Source organism: Conger conger, chromosome 3 (assembly GCF_963514075.1).
Source record: "Conger conger chromosome 3, fConCon1.1, whole genome shotgun sequence".
Lineage (NCBI taxonomy): Eukaryota > Metazoa > Chordata > Actinopteri > Anguilliformes > Congridae > Conger > Conger conger.
In genome coordinates, this window is record NC_083762.1 from 37,920,907 (window position 1) to 37,935,399 (window position 14,493).

At 43.0% G+C, this 14,493-nt stretch overlaps 1 protein-coding gene across 2 annotated transcripts in view; it reads left to right on the top strand.

The window, feature by feature from the left end:
* vps8 (VPS8 subunit of CORVET complex) overlaps positions 1 to 14,493 on the top strand; it is a 110,749-nt gene that overhangs the window by 9,744 nt on the left and 86,512 nt on the right. For both annotated transcript variants that reach the window (XM_061235086.1, XM_061235087.1), the window contains exons 11-20: positions 35 to 94; positions 3,246 to 3,353; positions 3,596 to 3,676; positions 3,840 to 4,010; positions 4,682 to 4,756; positions 8,331 to 8,366; positions 8,457 to 8,547; positions 9,467 to 9,513; positions 9,778 to 9,867; positions 11,476 to 11,522. In XM_061235086.1, coding sequence (XP_061091070.1) covers positions 35 to 94; positions 3,246 to 3,353; positions 3,596 to 3,676; positions 3,840 to 4,010; positions 4,682 to 4,756; positions 8,331 to 8,366; positions 8,457 to 8,547; positions 9,467 to 9,513; positions 9,778 to 9,867; positions 11,476 to 11,522 — 806 coding nt within the window. The remainder of the gene's footprint in view (positions 1 to 34; positions 95 to 3,245; positions 3,354 to 3,595; positions 3,677 to 3,839; positions 4,011 to 4,681; positions 4,757 to 8,330; positions 8,367 to 8,456; positions 8,548 to 9,466; positions 9,514 to 9,777; positions 9,868 to 11,475; positions 11,523 to 14,493) is intronic.

Sequence of the window (14,493 nt, forward strand, 5' to 3'; positions counted from 1 at the left end):
CACAGTCAGATTTTAAAGTGATTTTGTCTTTTAGATTTTAGTGATCGGATTAAAACCGTCTCTCAAAGTGTGGATGACATTTCCTTACGGTAAGGTAAGTGCTTATCGAAGTTTCCTGATGGTTCACTACCCTCCCCGTTCCACTGCACGAATAGAACATTTTAAATTACGCTACTATGCGACTACAATAGCAATTATTTTTAAACCCTCCTGTAATAGGCTGTCTATTTTCATTGCCGTTAAAAATTGAGAGCACTCCCTAGTAAATTTGTTGCGAATTGTTGTTTTGCTGCAGACACGGAGCTATCCTGTGTGTGCTCATTCATAAGGGCTGCGTGCTCGGTGCTGTTCTCAGCACAGCTCTGCGTGTGGTACGCACACCCAGGTTTACACTGTGTCTGTGGGGGGCTTCGTACCTGAAAAGCAGCAGAGCGCGTTAGCATGTGAGGACATTCGCTAAGCACGCCATTGTCCTGTAGCTGTCACCATCTTGAAAGAGTAGCAAAAATAGAGGGTTTAGTGTCCATAGAAGTCTTATAAGGTTATAGGTTGTAGAAGTCTAGTGTTAGGTTATAGGTTGTAGAAGTCTAGTGTTAGGTTATAGGTTGTAGAAGTCTAGTGTCAGGTTATAGGTTATAGAAGTCTAGTGTTAGGTTATAGGTTGTACAAGTCTAGTGTTAGGTTATAGATTATAGAAGTCTAGTGTTAGGTTATAGATTATAGAAGTCTAGTGTTAGGTTATAGATTGTAGAAGTCTAGTGTTAGGTTATAGATTGTAGAAGTCTAGTGTTAGGTTATAGGTTATAGAAGTCTCGTGATTGTAGATTATAGGGTGATTGTAGATTATAGAGTGATTGTAGATTATAGGGTGATTGTAGATTATAGGGTGATTGTAGATTATAGAGTGATTGTAGATTATAGGGTGATTGTAGATTATAGAGTGATTGTAGATTATAGGTTGATTGTAGATTATAGAGTGATTGTAGATTATAGGGTGATTGTAGATTATAGGGTGATTGTAGATTATAGAGTGATTGTAGATTATAGGGTGATTGTAGATTATAGGGTGATTGTAGATTATAGGGTGATTGTAGATTATAGAGTGATTGTAGATTATAGGGTGATTGTAGATTATAGATTGATCATAGATTATAGGGTGATTTCAATGTAGCATGCAGGCTTACTGCACAAGCCATGCATCCAGTTTACTCGGTTCATTAATCTCTGTGTCACAGAGGTTACTGTGGTAGAGGTATGGCAAATCTATAATGCAAATGCATTGCCAATCTGCTGGTTTAAATGTAAACCTTACAAATGCGATCAATTACTTAAGGGCAACCAAGCCAGTGAAATATACTCATATATGTCAAACACTCTTCCTGTAACCATCCACACAGCAGCTAATGATAATTGCAGCTAATGTTAATTGAAATCAATGTTTCTCTACCCCTGTCCTGGGGACCTACTGTGTATGCTGGTTTTTGTTCCAACCATAAGCATCATATTATAATCAGCTGCTAATTCTTAATCTGACATATTTAGTCTTTACCCTCTTAAAGCCACATTATGCCAGAAATAGCCATGTACTCTATGGCCTAAAATACATTTTTCACATCCCAGGAATTCCAATCAGTCAGACGATTTTCTGCTTTCACTTTGTACTATACGGTGCAAAATTCCAATTGGAAGAGATTCCGCATTTAATAGATTCAATTGCAAACTGACAGGTGAATTCAGCTGGGTCCTATTTCCTGAGAGTGTGGAAACCTGAAAGCACCTGTGTAAAATGAATGAAGTTTGCTGACCGCAAATGGCAGCAAGCCAAACTGGTAACATGCAGGTTAGGCTGATTGGAGAGTCTGAATTGCCCGTAGGTATGAGTGTGTGAGTGAATGGTGTGTGTGCCCTGTGATGGACTGGCGACCTGTCCTGGGTGTATTCCTGCCTTTTCGCCCAATGTATGCTGGGATAGGCTCCAGCCCCCCTGCGACCCTGTTCAGGATAAGCGGGTTAAGATAATGGATGGATGGGTGGATGGATGTTTTTAACAACCTTAACTGAATGAGAGATTGGCTTTGACAAAAACCGGCATGCACAGTGGGTCCCCTGGACTGATACTGAGAGCCATTGATGTAAATGAACATATGCTGCTGTTTTCATTTACCTGATAAATAGTAGTTAATACTCTGCCGGCCTGAGGGGTGTACAGTTTGTAGACCCTCGGTTATTTGTGGCTTTTAATACCACTCTTTGTAAATATTCCCCAAAGGGGCCGCCACATCATTGATTGCTGAGCCACCATTGATCATGTGAGGTTTTTGTTCTCCCGAAGATTTAGTCTTAATTAATCTGAGGTGACCTTGTACTGAGCACGGTAGTTTACTGCTCATGGAGGTGTACGCTGTCTACAGGGCGTTGGGCCCCAAGGCAAAGAGCACTGTGTCTTGTGATTAGATTTACCTTCAGAAGAAAGCATGGACACGTGCACTTAATGGTGTTGGGCGAGTGCATATGAAAATAGAAACATTGTGTTGAGCAGCTACATGTGCTTGTTGCGTAAGCAGTATCTGTGTGTGTGTGTGTGTGTGTGTGTGTGTGTGTGTGTGTGTGTGTATCTGTATGTGTATGTGTGTCTGCGTGTGTGTGTATGTGTGTGTCTCTGTGTGTGTGTCTCTTTGTGTCTCTTTGTGTGTCTGCGTGTGTATCTGTGTGTCTCTGTGTGTCTTTGTGTGTCTGCGTGTGTGTGTATGTGTGTGTATGCATGTGTGTACGTATGTACGTGTGTATGTGTGTATGTGTGTGTCTATGTCTCTTTGTGTCTCGTTGTGTGTCTGTATGTGTTTGTGTGTGTATGTGTGTATCTGTGTGTGTCTCTGCATGTTTGTGTGTGTGTGTCTGTGTATGTGTGTATGTGTATGTGTGTGTGTCTCTCTTTGTATGTGTGTATGTGTGTATGTGTGTATATGTGTGTGTGTGTGTGTGTGTGTGTGTGTGTGTGTGTGTGTGTACATACGTGCAGGTTCATCTTGAGCTTTACACACTTAGCGGGGTGAGAGTGCCATCACCAATCCGAAGTGTAATGATGCTAGCACATCATTTTCACTACTTTATGCCACTCCACATAGCTCCACAATTCTAAGCCAAACCTCTGTGAAGTTGCCCCAGTTTTGGGAGACCGCTCTTCAGTAACCCACAAGGATATCACACAGAGGCATATGACGTGTGTTGCTGTGTGTTTTGTGCAGACGGATCCAGCCAGTGTTCCACAGCTTGCCTGGCAGTTTGTGGCTGTGCAGAAAGCAGTGAATCCCATGCTGGCCTTCTGCAGAGGCGACACTGTTCACTTCCTCTTGGTATGACATAACCTCTCCCTAATTATTCATACTTCCCGGTCCAATCACAGTATGGAGAGAAGCCTCCTGTCACATTTACATAAATATCGTAGTGATTATCAGATGCTAGTAAGGCGTTAATTGTTTTCCGTACATCAATCCGTAGATTTTTATGGTATGTAAAATAACATGTTTATGGTCAAAATCTGATCAAACACTTGTATTGTTGTGACACTCACATGATTTTCCATTTGTGTTTTCAGGTAAAGAAGGAGGAGTCAGGTGCTATCCATGTCATCAAACAGAGACAACTGCACCTCAACTGTGACATCATCAGCCTGACAGTGAGTTCAGCTTCCTGCCTGATTTTGGCTAGTTGAAGGGATTGAGATTTTGACCGTTTGATTTTTAGCAATGAGTGCTAATATAATGCTAATAGCATAATATAATTCTCTATCTTATCTACCCTGTATGAGTGAACACAAACATGCACTCTTTTCTGTGCAGTGGATAAACTCGCGGACCCTGGTCCTGATGGACAGTGGGGAGAAGCTTCACGTTGTGGACCGGGCCAGTCAGGAAGAGCTAGAGAGCCTGGATATGGCCGAGGTCCAGCTGGTCTACAACAGCAGTCACTTCAAGTCTTTGGCCACCGGGGGCAACGTCAGCCAGGCCTTGGTATGGCTCCAGTAATTGCCTGTCAATGAATACGAAAATGTTATCATATTTAACATGGGAGGAAAAACGTATGTTTTATCATTAACCCATTTTTTCTAAAGCAAGGAATGCTCAGGAAGCATTTTAAACAATACCAGCACTATCAACATCTGAAGAGGTGCACTGTGGTGCAGTGTGGGGACCACCAATGTAATGGACCACCATGGTTCTGTTCTTTCAGGTGTGTTTGATTTGGCCACAGTCTTTGAAGATCGTACAAAGGGCCCGACCCCTGTCTGGAGGGTTCTCTCTCTTTCTTTCTTGTTTCTCTCTCATCTTGCGCACTCACTCGCTCTCTCACTCTCTCCTCTGTCCCTGGGGTTCAGTTCCATTATGGAAGATGTGTCTGATTCCCCCGTCTTCAATTTCACAGCCGTGAAGGTCACTGAAGTGCAGTAAACACTGCATTCTCTCTACAGAAAACAACGGATGGGCTCTCTGATTTCTCGTTCTCGAGGCTTAACAGGGTCCCATTAGCAGGCTGGGTAAATGGGCTAACAGCGCACAGCCATTTTAGCCAGGCCGTTCTCTCTTATCTGAACCAAATCTGCTGCTATGCTAGCGTTGTAGCTCTATCTTCTCTCTGTGGCCAGATGCAGGTAATTACAGTCCTTTTCTTGCCTCTTTTCCAGGCATTAGTGGGGGAGAAGGCATGCTACCAGTCCGGCTGCAGCTATGGAGGTCAGATCGTCTATTTGGGAACCAAGGTAAGAGCATGCGGCAAAAATCTTTCATCTTAAATGTACAGTGCAAAAGTATTTGGACAGTGGTACAATCTTTTAGCTCTGTGCTCCAGCACATTGGATTTGAAATGAAACTATGAATATGAGGTCAACGTGCTGACGGTCACCTTCAATTTGAGGGTATTTACATCCATACATACGTTTTGTACATAGTCCCTCCATTTTAGGGGACCAAAAGTAGTTGGACAGTTGGCCTCTCAGCTGTTTCTGATTAGTCAATCGATTCCTTAGTGCAGGTACCCGTATGAGTATCCAGTCTTGATTCTAGGCTCTTGATTACCTTTCGATTCTGTTATGGGTGTTTGCCAACAAGAGGACCAGAGTTGTGCTTTGGTTCTTTGGTCCCCTAAAATGGAGGGACTATATACACTCAGTAGGTATTTATTACATTTTTTTTTTTTTTGGGGCTTCTGCTGCCTATCCACTTAGGGGTTTGACGCGTTGTGTGTTCTTCTGCATACCACTGTTGTAATGATCACTCCATCCTCCTGTCTGCCCTGTCGGCAACGGGCATCTGTGGCACAGCCCTGGACTGGATTGAGTCCTACCTCTCTGGTCGCTCCTTCCAGGTTGCCTGGGCTGGTTCGGTATCGACACCTCGGCCCCTCGCCACAGGAGTTCCCCAGGGTTCAGTCCTTGGCCCACTTCTTTTTTCTCTCTACACTCGCTCCCTTGGCCCTGTGATCACTGCACATGGGCTATCCTACCACTGCTACGCGGACGATACCCAACTCTTCGTCTCGTTCCCGCCGTCTGATACGCAGGTTTCAGCCCGTATCTCTGCTTGCCTGAGGGACATCCAGAGCTGGATGGACAACCACCATCTAAAGCTCAACCCAGGTAAAACTGAAATGATATTCATCCCTGCTAATACCTCTCCCCATCTGGATCTCTCCATTTCTCTCGGGGATACCACACTCACGCCGTCACCCAGTGCAAGGAACCTCGGTGTGGTGATGGACAGCAGACTGTCCCTTTCCGAGAACATTGCGGCGGTGACCCGGTCTTGCAGGTTCTTCCTATACAACATACGGAGAATCCGCCCCTTTCTCACCCCCTACTCGACCCAGCTCCTGGTCCAAGCGATGGTTCTGTCCCGCCTGGACTACTGCAATTCCCTCTTGGCTGGCCTCCCAGCGTCCGCCATCAGACCCCTCCAACTCATCCAGAATGCAGCAGCTCGTCTGGTCTTCAACCTTCCCAAATACTCACACGTCACCCCCCTGCTTACTTCCCTCCACTGACTGCCTGTCATGGCTCGCATCAAATTCAAAACATTGGTGCTAGCCTTCCAAGCAGTTAAAGGGTCTTCCCCAGCTTATCTGCAAAAAATCATCAGACCCTACACCCCTGCCAGACCTCTTCGTTCAGCCTCCACAGGCCGCTTGGCACCTCCCCCTCTCAGAACCTCCACCTCACGCTCACGACTACTGTCTGTTCTGGCTCCACGGTGGTGGAACGAACTCCCCGTTGAGGTCAGAACTATAGAATCTCTCCCCACCTTCAAGCGCAAGCTGAAGACGCACCTCTTCAAGCAGCACCTCTCCCCATCCCTCCCTACCTCCCTGTGAACCTTAATTGTTGTCTCTGTGACTGCTTTGTGTATCGGTATTTTTAGTTGGCTAGGTAAGCAGTGTTTGGATAGTTAACTTTGGTGACTTTTGCTCTGTTTGTTTGTTTGTTTGTTCAAAAAAAAAAAAAAAAAAAGCCCCTTGTCCTTATCTTTGTTGTACAGGTAGCAGTTGAAATTGTACTTACCTCTAGGGTCTTTCAGCGAACTTATCCCTGGTTATGGGTATGCACTTTGTTGTACGTCGCTCTGGATAAGAGCGTCTGCCAAATGCCAATAATGTAATGTAATGTAATGTTTTGGTTATTTGTATTCCTGTCACCTTCCTGTCACCTTCCTGTCAGTTTTGACCAGTCTTGCCCTTCTCCTCTGACGTCTCTCATTAACAACGCGTTTTTGCCCGTAGAACTGCTGCCAACTAGATGTTTTTTGTTTCTCGCACCATTCTCTGAAAACTCTAGAGACTGTTCTGTGAGTGAAAATCCCAAGATATCAGCTGTTTCTACAATCATTCCCAGTCAATGTCACTTAGATCACATTTCCTCCCCATTCTAACATTTGGTCTGAAAAACAGCTGAACCTCTTGACCATATCTGCATGCTTTTATGCGTTGAGTTGCTGCCACATGATTGCCTAATTCAATATTTGCATTAACATTTCAAATACAATGTGCTGGTGTACAGAGCCAAAAGAACAGAAATTGTACCACTGTCCAAATACTTATGGACTGCACTGTATGAATGACATAAATGAATATAATGTCAGTGTTTATTCAGACAACACTTACTTATTTAATAGTACTTTATGCAGAGTGAGTTTTTTTGTTAAAATAATTTGAATCAAAATACCATTTGACACACAAAATCTTACATTGTTGAATACTAACAAAATGATACCAATTATAATAGTTCCCTGCAGCTAGGCTTCATGCTTTCTTGTCAGTCATATTTCTGTCATGTTTTTCATTCAGTTTTGCAACTTTTGTCACATTTTGCCACACTAATATGAATTATTGACATTTCACAAGTGACAGGCATTCCGAAACTTTAAGTTATGTTTCCCTCTGAGTGTACTACTGTACATAGGCTATGTCTGCAAACCTACATCATGAAATAAGCAATAACCTACAACACAAAATAACACATGATTTATTGTTCTATATTTGGCCATGGAAACCTTCTTAAAGGGATGGCTCCCATGATTCTCATGTTAATCAATATCATTTAGAATATCTGCCTGTTTTCCTTATATACCTGTAGGCACGCAAGTTACAAGTAAACTATAAAACGCCAATTGCACACCTGATGACAGGTGCTGCACACTGTCTTAGATGTTTATCATGAAGTGCTTGGCTGTGAATATGTGGTGAAACAGGTGTAAGAACCTGTAGTCACTTGCCATGGAAATTAATTTGGCTCATCAACCTAGCGAAAGTAAACTTTTCTCATAAAGTCTGATAATTAGCCCGCTGCTAAAAGCTAGCAACACCTCTTGACATGCCTTTAAACAAGTCTGCCAGACTCAACAGGCCTGAGGATATTATCCATAGTCACAAGAATGCTTTGTCAGAACTGTCAGCTCCCACCAGCAAAGTCAGGCAGATCTTATAGACACCCAGATGAATTGTAATGTGATGCAACTGGAAGCGCAGGTGAGGCGACACCGCGGAAGGGATAAACATTTGTCAGAGTGATTAAACAGCCTCAGGAATATTAACGTTACAAACAAGTGGTTGCTACGGGTAAGGGAACCGTATCCTTTTTCCGGTGGCCTGTGGGAATTCCGCGTGCTGTGTTGGATGTGGCAGTTTCATTTTCCATTATTGTCTATGTGTGTGCGCGTGTGTTCGCTTGTCTGCGTGCGTGTGTGTGTTTGTGTGTGTTTGTGTGTTTCGTATATGAGAGCCTGAGACAGAAGAAACAGAGCAGTCACATATATGTAAAATATATTTTTTTTTCTTCCCAACAGTCTGTCCACATAATGACACTAAGGAACTGGCGAGAGGTAAGCAGTGTGCCTTCTGAATAATTTGTGAAGCACGTGCTTTTCTGACGAGCTTTGTTCACGAGTCGGTGCTGTGTGCTCACCTTGCAGAGGGTGGATTACCTGTTGAAGCAGGAGAGATTTGTGGAGGCGCTGTCTCTAGCTTGGTCTTTTCATGAAGGCACTGCAAAGGCTGTGGTCGGTAGGTCCCGTTTCCTTTTTGTCAGTGTGATTTCAATATCCGGGGAAGGCATTAAGATGGCTGCCAGGAGGTCAGAAACGGCTCTAGTACTGCATTGTTTGCATGCAGGTAACTGTGCAATTGAGTGGCTGCTTTACACTGAACTTTAGCTAAAGAAGGCTAACTTTGTACATACTGAGGATTTTCACTGAGAATGAGGGCTTAAACACACAGACCGCTTGTGTATGTAAGACTCATATAGACTGAGGATTTGCATGTGCACACTTAGGACTTACACATAAACCAAGGAGTTAGATGCTTACCCATACACGACAGACTTACACACAAAGAACCAGAACCTTTAAGTAAACACTGAGAAACAAGACACATACACATGGCTTAACAAATCAGCCCTTATGTCAAGCCATGGTACACTGACTCGCCTGCCAGATCCTGTTACCACAGGCAGTTTATGTGTGGTGTATGTATTACTAGGGGAAGCCCACAGTCTGTATGTGCACTGTATGTGAGTCCTAGGTATACAGTGAGATCCATAATACTTGGGACAAAGACTTTCTTTCATCATTTGGCTCTCTACTCCTCATCAAACAATTTGCATGACTTCTCATTCTCTGCTTAAATAAAAGCTGGGAATGTGCTCTATAACCACATTTTTGCCATTTCTATACACTTTGGTTTCACCAGTTTGAAAATACACCACAAAATTGTGGAATACAGAACCAAATCAAGAAAATAAAAATGTGCTTGTCCCAAAACATTATGGAGCTCACTGTATACACAGCTTCAGGACACGCATACTGTGGGCTTGCCCATACTAATACGTGCCACGCACACACTGCCTGTGGTAACCGCGTACTGTTTCCATGGCATGATGTATGGGTTTTATTTTGTGTCTACATACATTGTGCTTTCCTTTCAGGGCTGTTTGGAGACCCTGCTAAGCGGAAAGGAGTGGTATCCGACAAGGTGAGGAAAATAACAATATGAAGAGCGGGGCCGAACAAATATAACCTCTCCCCACACCGAGTAACACAGCGGCACTGTTGCACTTCCTGAATTCTGTTTAATTATGTTATTTCAGCGTTGTTTTTGTCTGTCCGAGTCGTATATTTACCTGTCACCCCGCCCCCGGGTTTGTTTTGTCTGCCTTGAGTTCCGTGTTTATTTATTCTGTCTCAATTCGGCGTATATTGCTTTGGCTGAATTTGTTGTTTTATTTGCTGGGTGCAGATGGTGGAGATTCTGTTTCAGTATGCAGACCGCTCTCTGAAGAAGTGTCCGGAACAGGGGAAGATCCAAGTGATGGAGCAGCACTTCCAGGTACAGTAGCTCAGGGTGTCTGTCTGTCTGAGTGGGTCACTTCAGATTGGGTCAGGCTAGATCGCTTTGATTCTAGCCCTCATTAGAATACATTTGTGTTAATACTATCAATTTCACATTGTAGGTCTGCGACTGTGAGTGTTACGAATGAGCTCAAGCCTTTTACAAAAATAAATTGTGAAGTTGTGCCAGGCGGATTTGGTAAATATAACCGTTTCTTTTCCTGCAAGCCACAGCAGTTTGCCCGCGTGCAGAATATGCTCTCATGGGACAGGGTAGGATACAGGATGAGCCTACGCAATATAGCAAACGTAAACACCCTCTGTAAACCGCAAGAGTTATCATTTCTTTATGATACCATTAGCATCTATCGCAGCTGTTTCTTCTGTGGAACATAGTAGTATCCTATTTGCATTAATATTGCCAGAGAATGTCAGGTTATGTAATGATTGCCAAAGCACATCTGTAAGACAACAGCTTTCAATAGAGTATTATTAAGTCAATTCACCAATCTGAACAGCACATAGCCCCATTATCTATTTACAGTTGTATTCAGCTGTTTTAACATTGTGTTAAAGTAAATGTTTGATGCTTTTCTGGCAGTTTGTTTTTAAATCAGTGCACTGCACTTGAGCAACTGGAAACTTATTTATAATACCAATACAATTAAACATTAAATAAGGCTTCAAGACACAATACAGTTAAAAATATTTAAACACAAAGCATGCAAGAAAAGCATTTACTGTAAGCATTAAGTGCGTCTCCTTGCTGTCTTTTTACGAAGTAATTACTTGTTCTTCTCACTCTCTTGCAGCCTGTTCTCTTGGGGAAAAAAATTTAAGGTCTGCATTAGTTGTGAAATCACTCCTCATTTACCCTCAGTTTCTTTTTCAGCACATTCTTCTCCAGTAACAAATCAGAAATCCCTGACATTCTGATTAGAATTATCATATGATGTCTGTGCTCACTGTAAGGTTTTCTGAACCAGGATTCTTCTAGGCTCTTGCTGTGAAAATGAATATGTTTGTGCGTTAGACTATTACGGATGTGCTCAGGTAGCTGTTATCATCCAGCTGACCTGCAGTGATACTATTGAACAGTCCTTTTAAGATATTTCAAGGTCTTTACATGACATTGAAGCAATGCTGGCTTTTATCCTGTTCTACCATGATGTCAAACCAGCTTAGAATTTGTGCCTAGATAAGTAATTATGCAAGTATTTAATTTAATATCACTATTTCATTTGAATGTCTGATGTGATACACAGCTATTGGACTTGGGTGTCAGAAAATTGAGCCTGTGTTAATTTGCATTTGATGATTTGTGTTTTCAAAAGGAATGAAATTCAGGAATAATAGTCTCTTTCGTGCACACACATTATTACATCAATATGCTTCCTATAAGTATACTCATAATTTAAATCAGATTGGGAGGGGGGGTGGGTTGGTGGAGTCGGTGGAGTCATTACTCTTCAGCAATATTTTAAATTAAGCAGCAGGCGTAGGCTGGATTCTTAGTGCGAGAAGCTGACTGGCAGTTAAAGACCTCTGTTGATACAGCCTGCAGTGCGCTGCTAATGTCCCTCCCCCTCTCCTTTCTTCCCTGCAGGACATGGTTCCTGTCATGGTGGATTACTGTTTGCTGCTGCAGAGGACGTAAGTGAAATGCAAACACCCTTTAAAGCTCCCCTGAACACCCTCAACCCAACTGTAGACGCACCTTCCCTGTGGATTTGTGAATTAAACCATGAAAGTTTAAAGGCACACACAAAATGGAGGGTGGTGGTGTGGGTTTTTGGAGGGGCTTCATTGTGTATAATCAAATATTTGAGCCCTCTGAAGAAAATGCTGATGAAGTCCTCTGGAAGGGGAGGAGGGTATGGATAACATTTTTGGAATAAAAAGAATAATAATGAGAGAACTATCCAATCTGCCATTGCCCCATCTCCATTAGCGACCTTTCTGAGAGCACTGGAACCTTCTGGACTTAAAGCTTTTTGCCTGAAAACACAGGGAGCTTAGGCGCTCAATCCCCCCTTGCAGTTAGTTCCTTTAACTCTAAGGTAATATCTGTGGGACTGTGAGAAACACAACTTTAATAACTGCTGCAAGTCAAAAGCAGCTACACTGTAAAAGATGGACTCTGCATGAATTGTAGCACATGGAGGGCAATACATGGAGGGCAGTACATGTAATAGTGCTCAAGTTTGGAAAGTGTGTTTCTAGTCTTCCCATGACTCCAGACTATTCCTGTCCTATGATAGATACGCTGAGCTCCATCCTGTCCTGGGGCGCTATTTGGATATGTCCCAGAATGTGGCAGGTCTACAGTATCTGTTTAAATGTCAGGACCAGTGAGACACCCTGGCTATACACACTGGGCTTTGAGGTGTGACTTGAATATTCATATGCGTCTTCAGCGAAACACTGAAAGATATGAATTCGTACTGTCTGTACTGAATCGTGTTGTTATCTAACCGAAAAGAGCGGTAAATGAGCTGTCAGGCTTTCCTTTCAGATGGAAGCGTTTGAAGCGCTTGCTTTAAAAAGCAGAAAAGGGGCTACGGTGAAACAGAGGCTGTAACAGAAGGCTTGCGCGACGTGGCGGATCCCCCGCATTCTTTCTTCATAAAACATACATGATGTCCCTGATGGCCGTCCCCAGCCGTCATCTCTAAACAGTAGTTTTGGGATTTATTTACTTATTTATTCTTTTATTGGTTAACCTTTATGTATACAGGGTAGGTAGACTGAGCATGCATTGCAGCAACGCACTTTTAACCTCCCTCTCTCCAAAGTAGTCATTTGCATGACATGCAATACACTATTCTGAAATAGAGCGCTGTAAATTCCGTACGGTAATCTGGTAAAGCATGCATTCAACACTGTAAATTATGTTTATTTACAGTTATCTGGTATAGAATGTGTCCAACAAGACTGTATTTAATGTATCCAACAGAATAGATACTGTTTAGATAGCACTACTGAGCTGCTGAACCTCGTTCAGGACGGGGGCAGGGTACTGTACCACATATGGAGACTGACACATGCAGCATGCAGTCCTCTGATTGACCAGAAGGGGCGCTAGTAAGAAACGGTAACACTGATTCCCTGATGTGACATTACACAGTGTGTCACCCTGCTGGCCTCCTGGTTCAGTCAGCAGAGTGGCTCCAGATTATAGCATGAATCACCGCAGGATGCACAATTGCATTAGCTGGATACAGCGCTTGGGAAGCCAACTGTTTCACATTTCACCATTACTTCTCGACGCAAACGAGGCCCCTCAAGGGCCGTCCCGTTGTTCCAGAGCCCGACGTTCCCTCTCGTTTCTTTCCGTGCGAAGGAAAGCGCAGACCCTCAGCAGGCACGTGCGACAGAAGAAGCGGATAATTGGATTCAAAGTCTCATCGCGCTTTGTTTGAACTCAGTGATTCCCTGTTCCGACGCTCCCCCCCCGGGCCCGTTTGCTGAGAGCTCAGTGAGTCAGGGAGTCGTGAGTCAGACTCTGCAGGGGGGCAGGTAAAGGGGTCGGGTTCGTCTCTGAGGGCATGCTCAAATTGCCAGCGGAAGAGCATTTGTAGCCGGGCGTCAGTCGTTGTCGGTGCAACAGCTAAATGTTTACCGCCCACCGGGCAGCTATTATAGCAATTACCATCTCTGTCCATTATTAACGATTATGTTCACATATTTTGTTCAGGGCAACTTTCATGCAAACTAGCATTGCTCAAAATAAATGCAGGGAGAAGATTAAAGGGTGCAGATAAAAAGTGTGATCTAATGCCCTGTTTTTTAGAATTATTACATTTATTCCACCATTAAAACTGCTTACAGTAAGTATAGGTTATCCTGGGTTAGAAAACATTGCTGAAAACATCTTAACCTTCTCAGCATTAGGTTACAGTCTGAACTATTTCCTAGCAGAATTTTTTTACTGCTGCATCTGAACATGGGGACACTGAGTTTTAAAAAATGTGATATTTACATTTTATAAGTATCTATTATAGCCCTAATGTAGGCTTAGCTTGACAATTTAAAGGTAAAAATCCTGCATATGCATTAAATACTTCCAACTGAAAATAATCCTTTTAAATACATTTGAACTCTTATCAAGCCATTAAGAAAAATGTGTAAAGATGACACAACCAAATGAGGCCATTATTACTTTTTCCTGAAAGAAAACACCCTTGTTTATCCTTGTGCTTGGAAAAGCACTGTTGTTATCAGAGAGTCTCGCCATATTGATGTATACAGTATAGAGTATGTGCTGTATGTCTGGACAAAGGAAAAGCTGCAGGCCAAGTTATCATGGTGGCCACTGTGGAGGGTAGGGTATACTACTGACATACATATAACTGCCACTATACTGATCATTGACATTTCATACCACTGAAACTACACTGACCACTGACATAGTGTACCATGCCACTGACACTACACTGAACACTGATATGCCACACCATTGGCACTACACTGACATACAGTGTACCATACTACGGACACTACTCTGACCACTGACATACCTTACTGTAATGTGTTTTATATGCCACATGTGCCAAAGACAAATCTCCACTGTGTGGATAATAACGTTTTTCAAATCTAATCTAATAACACTGGTACTACTCTG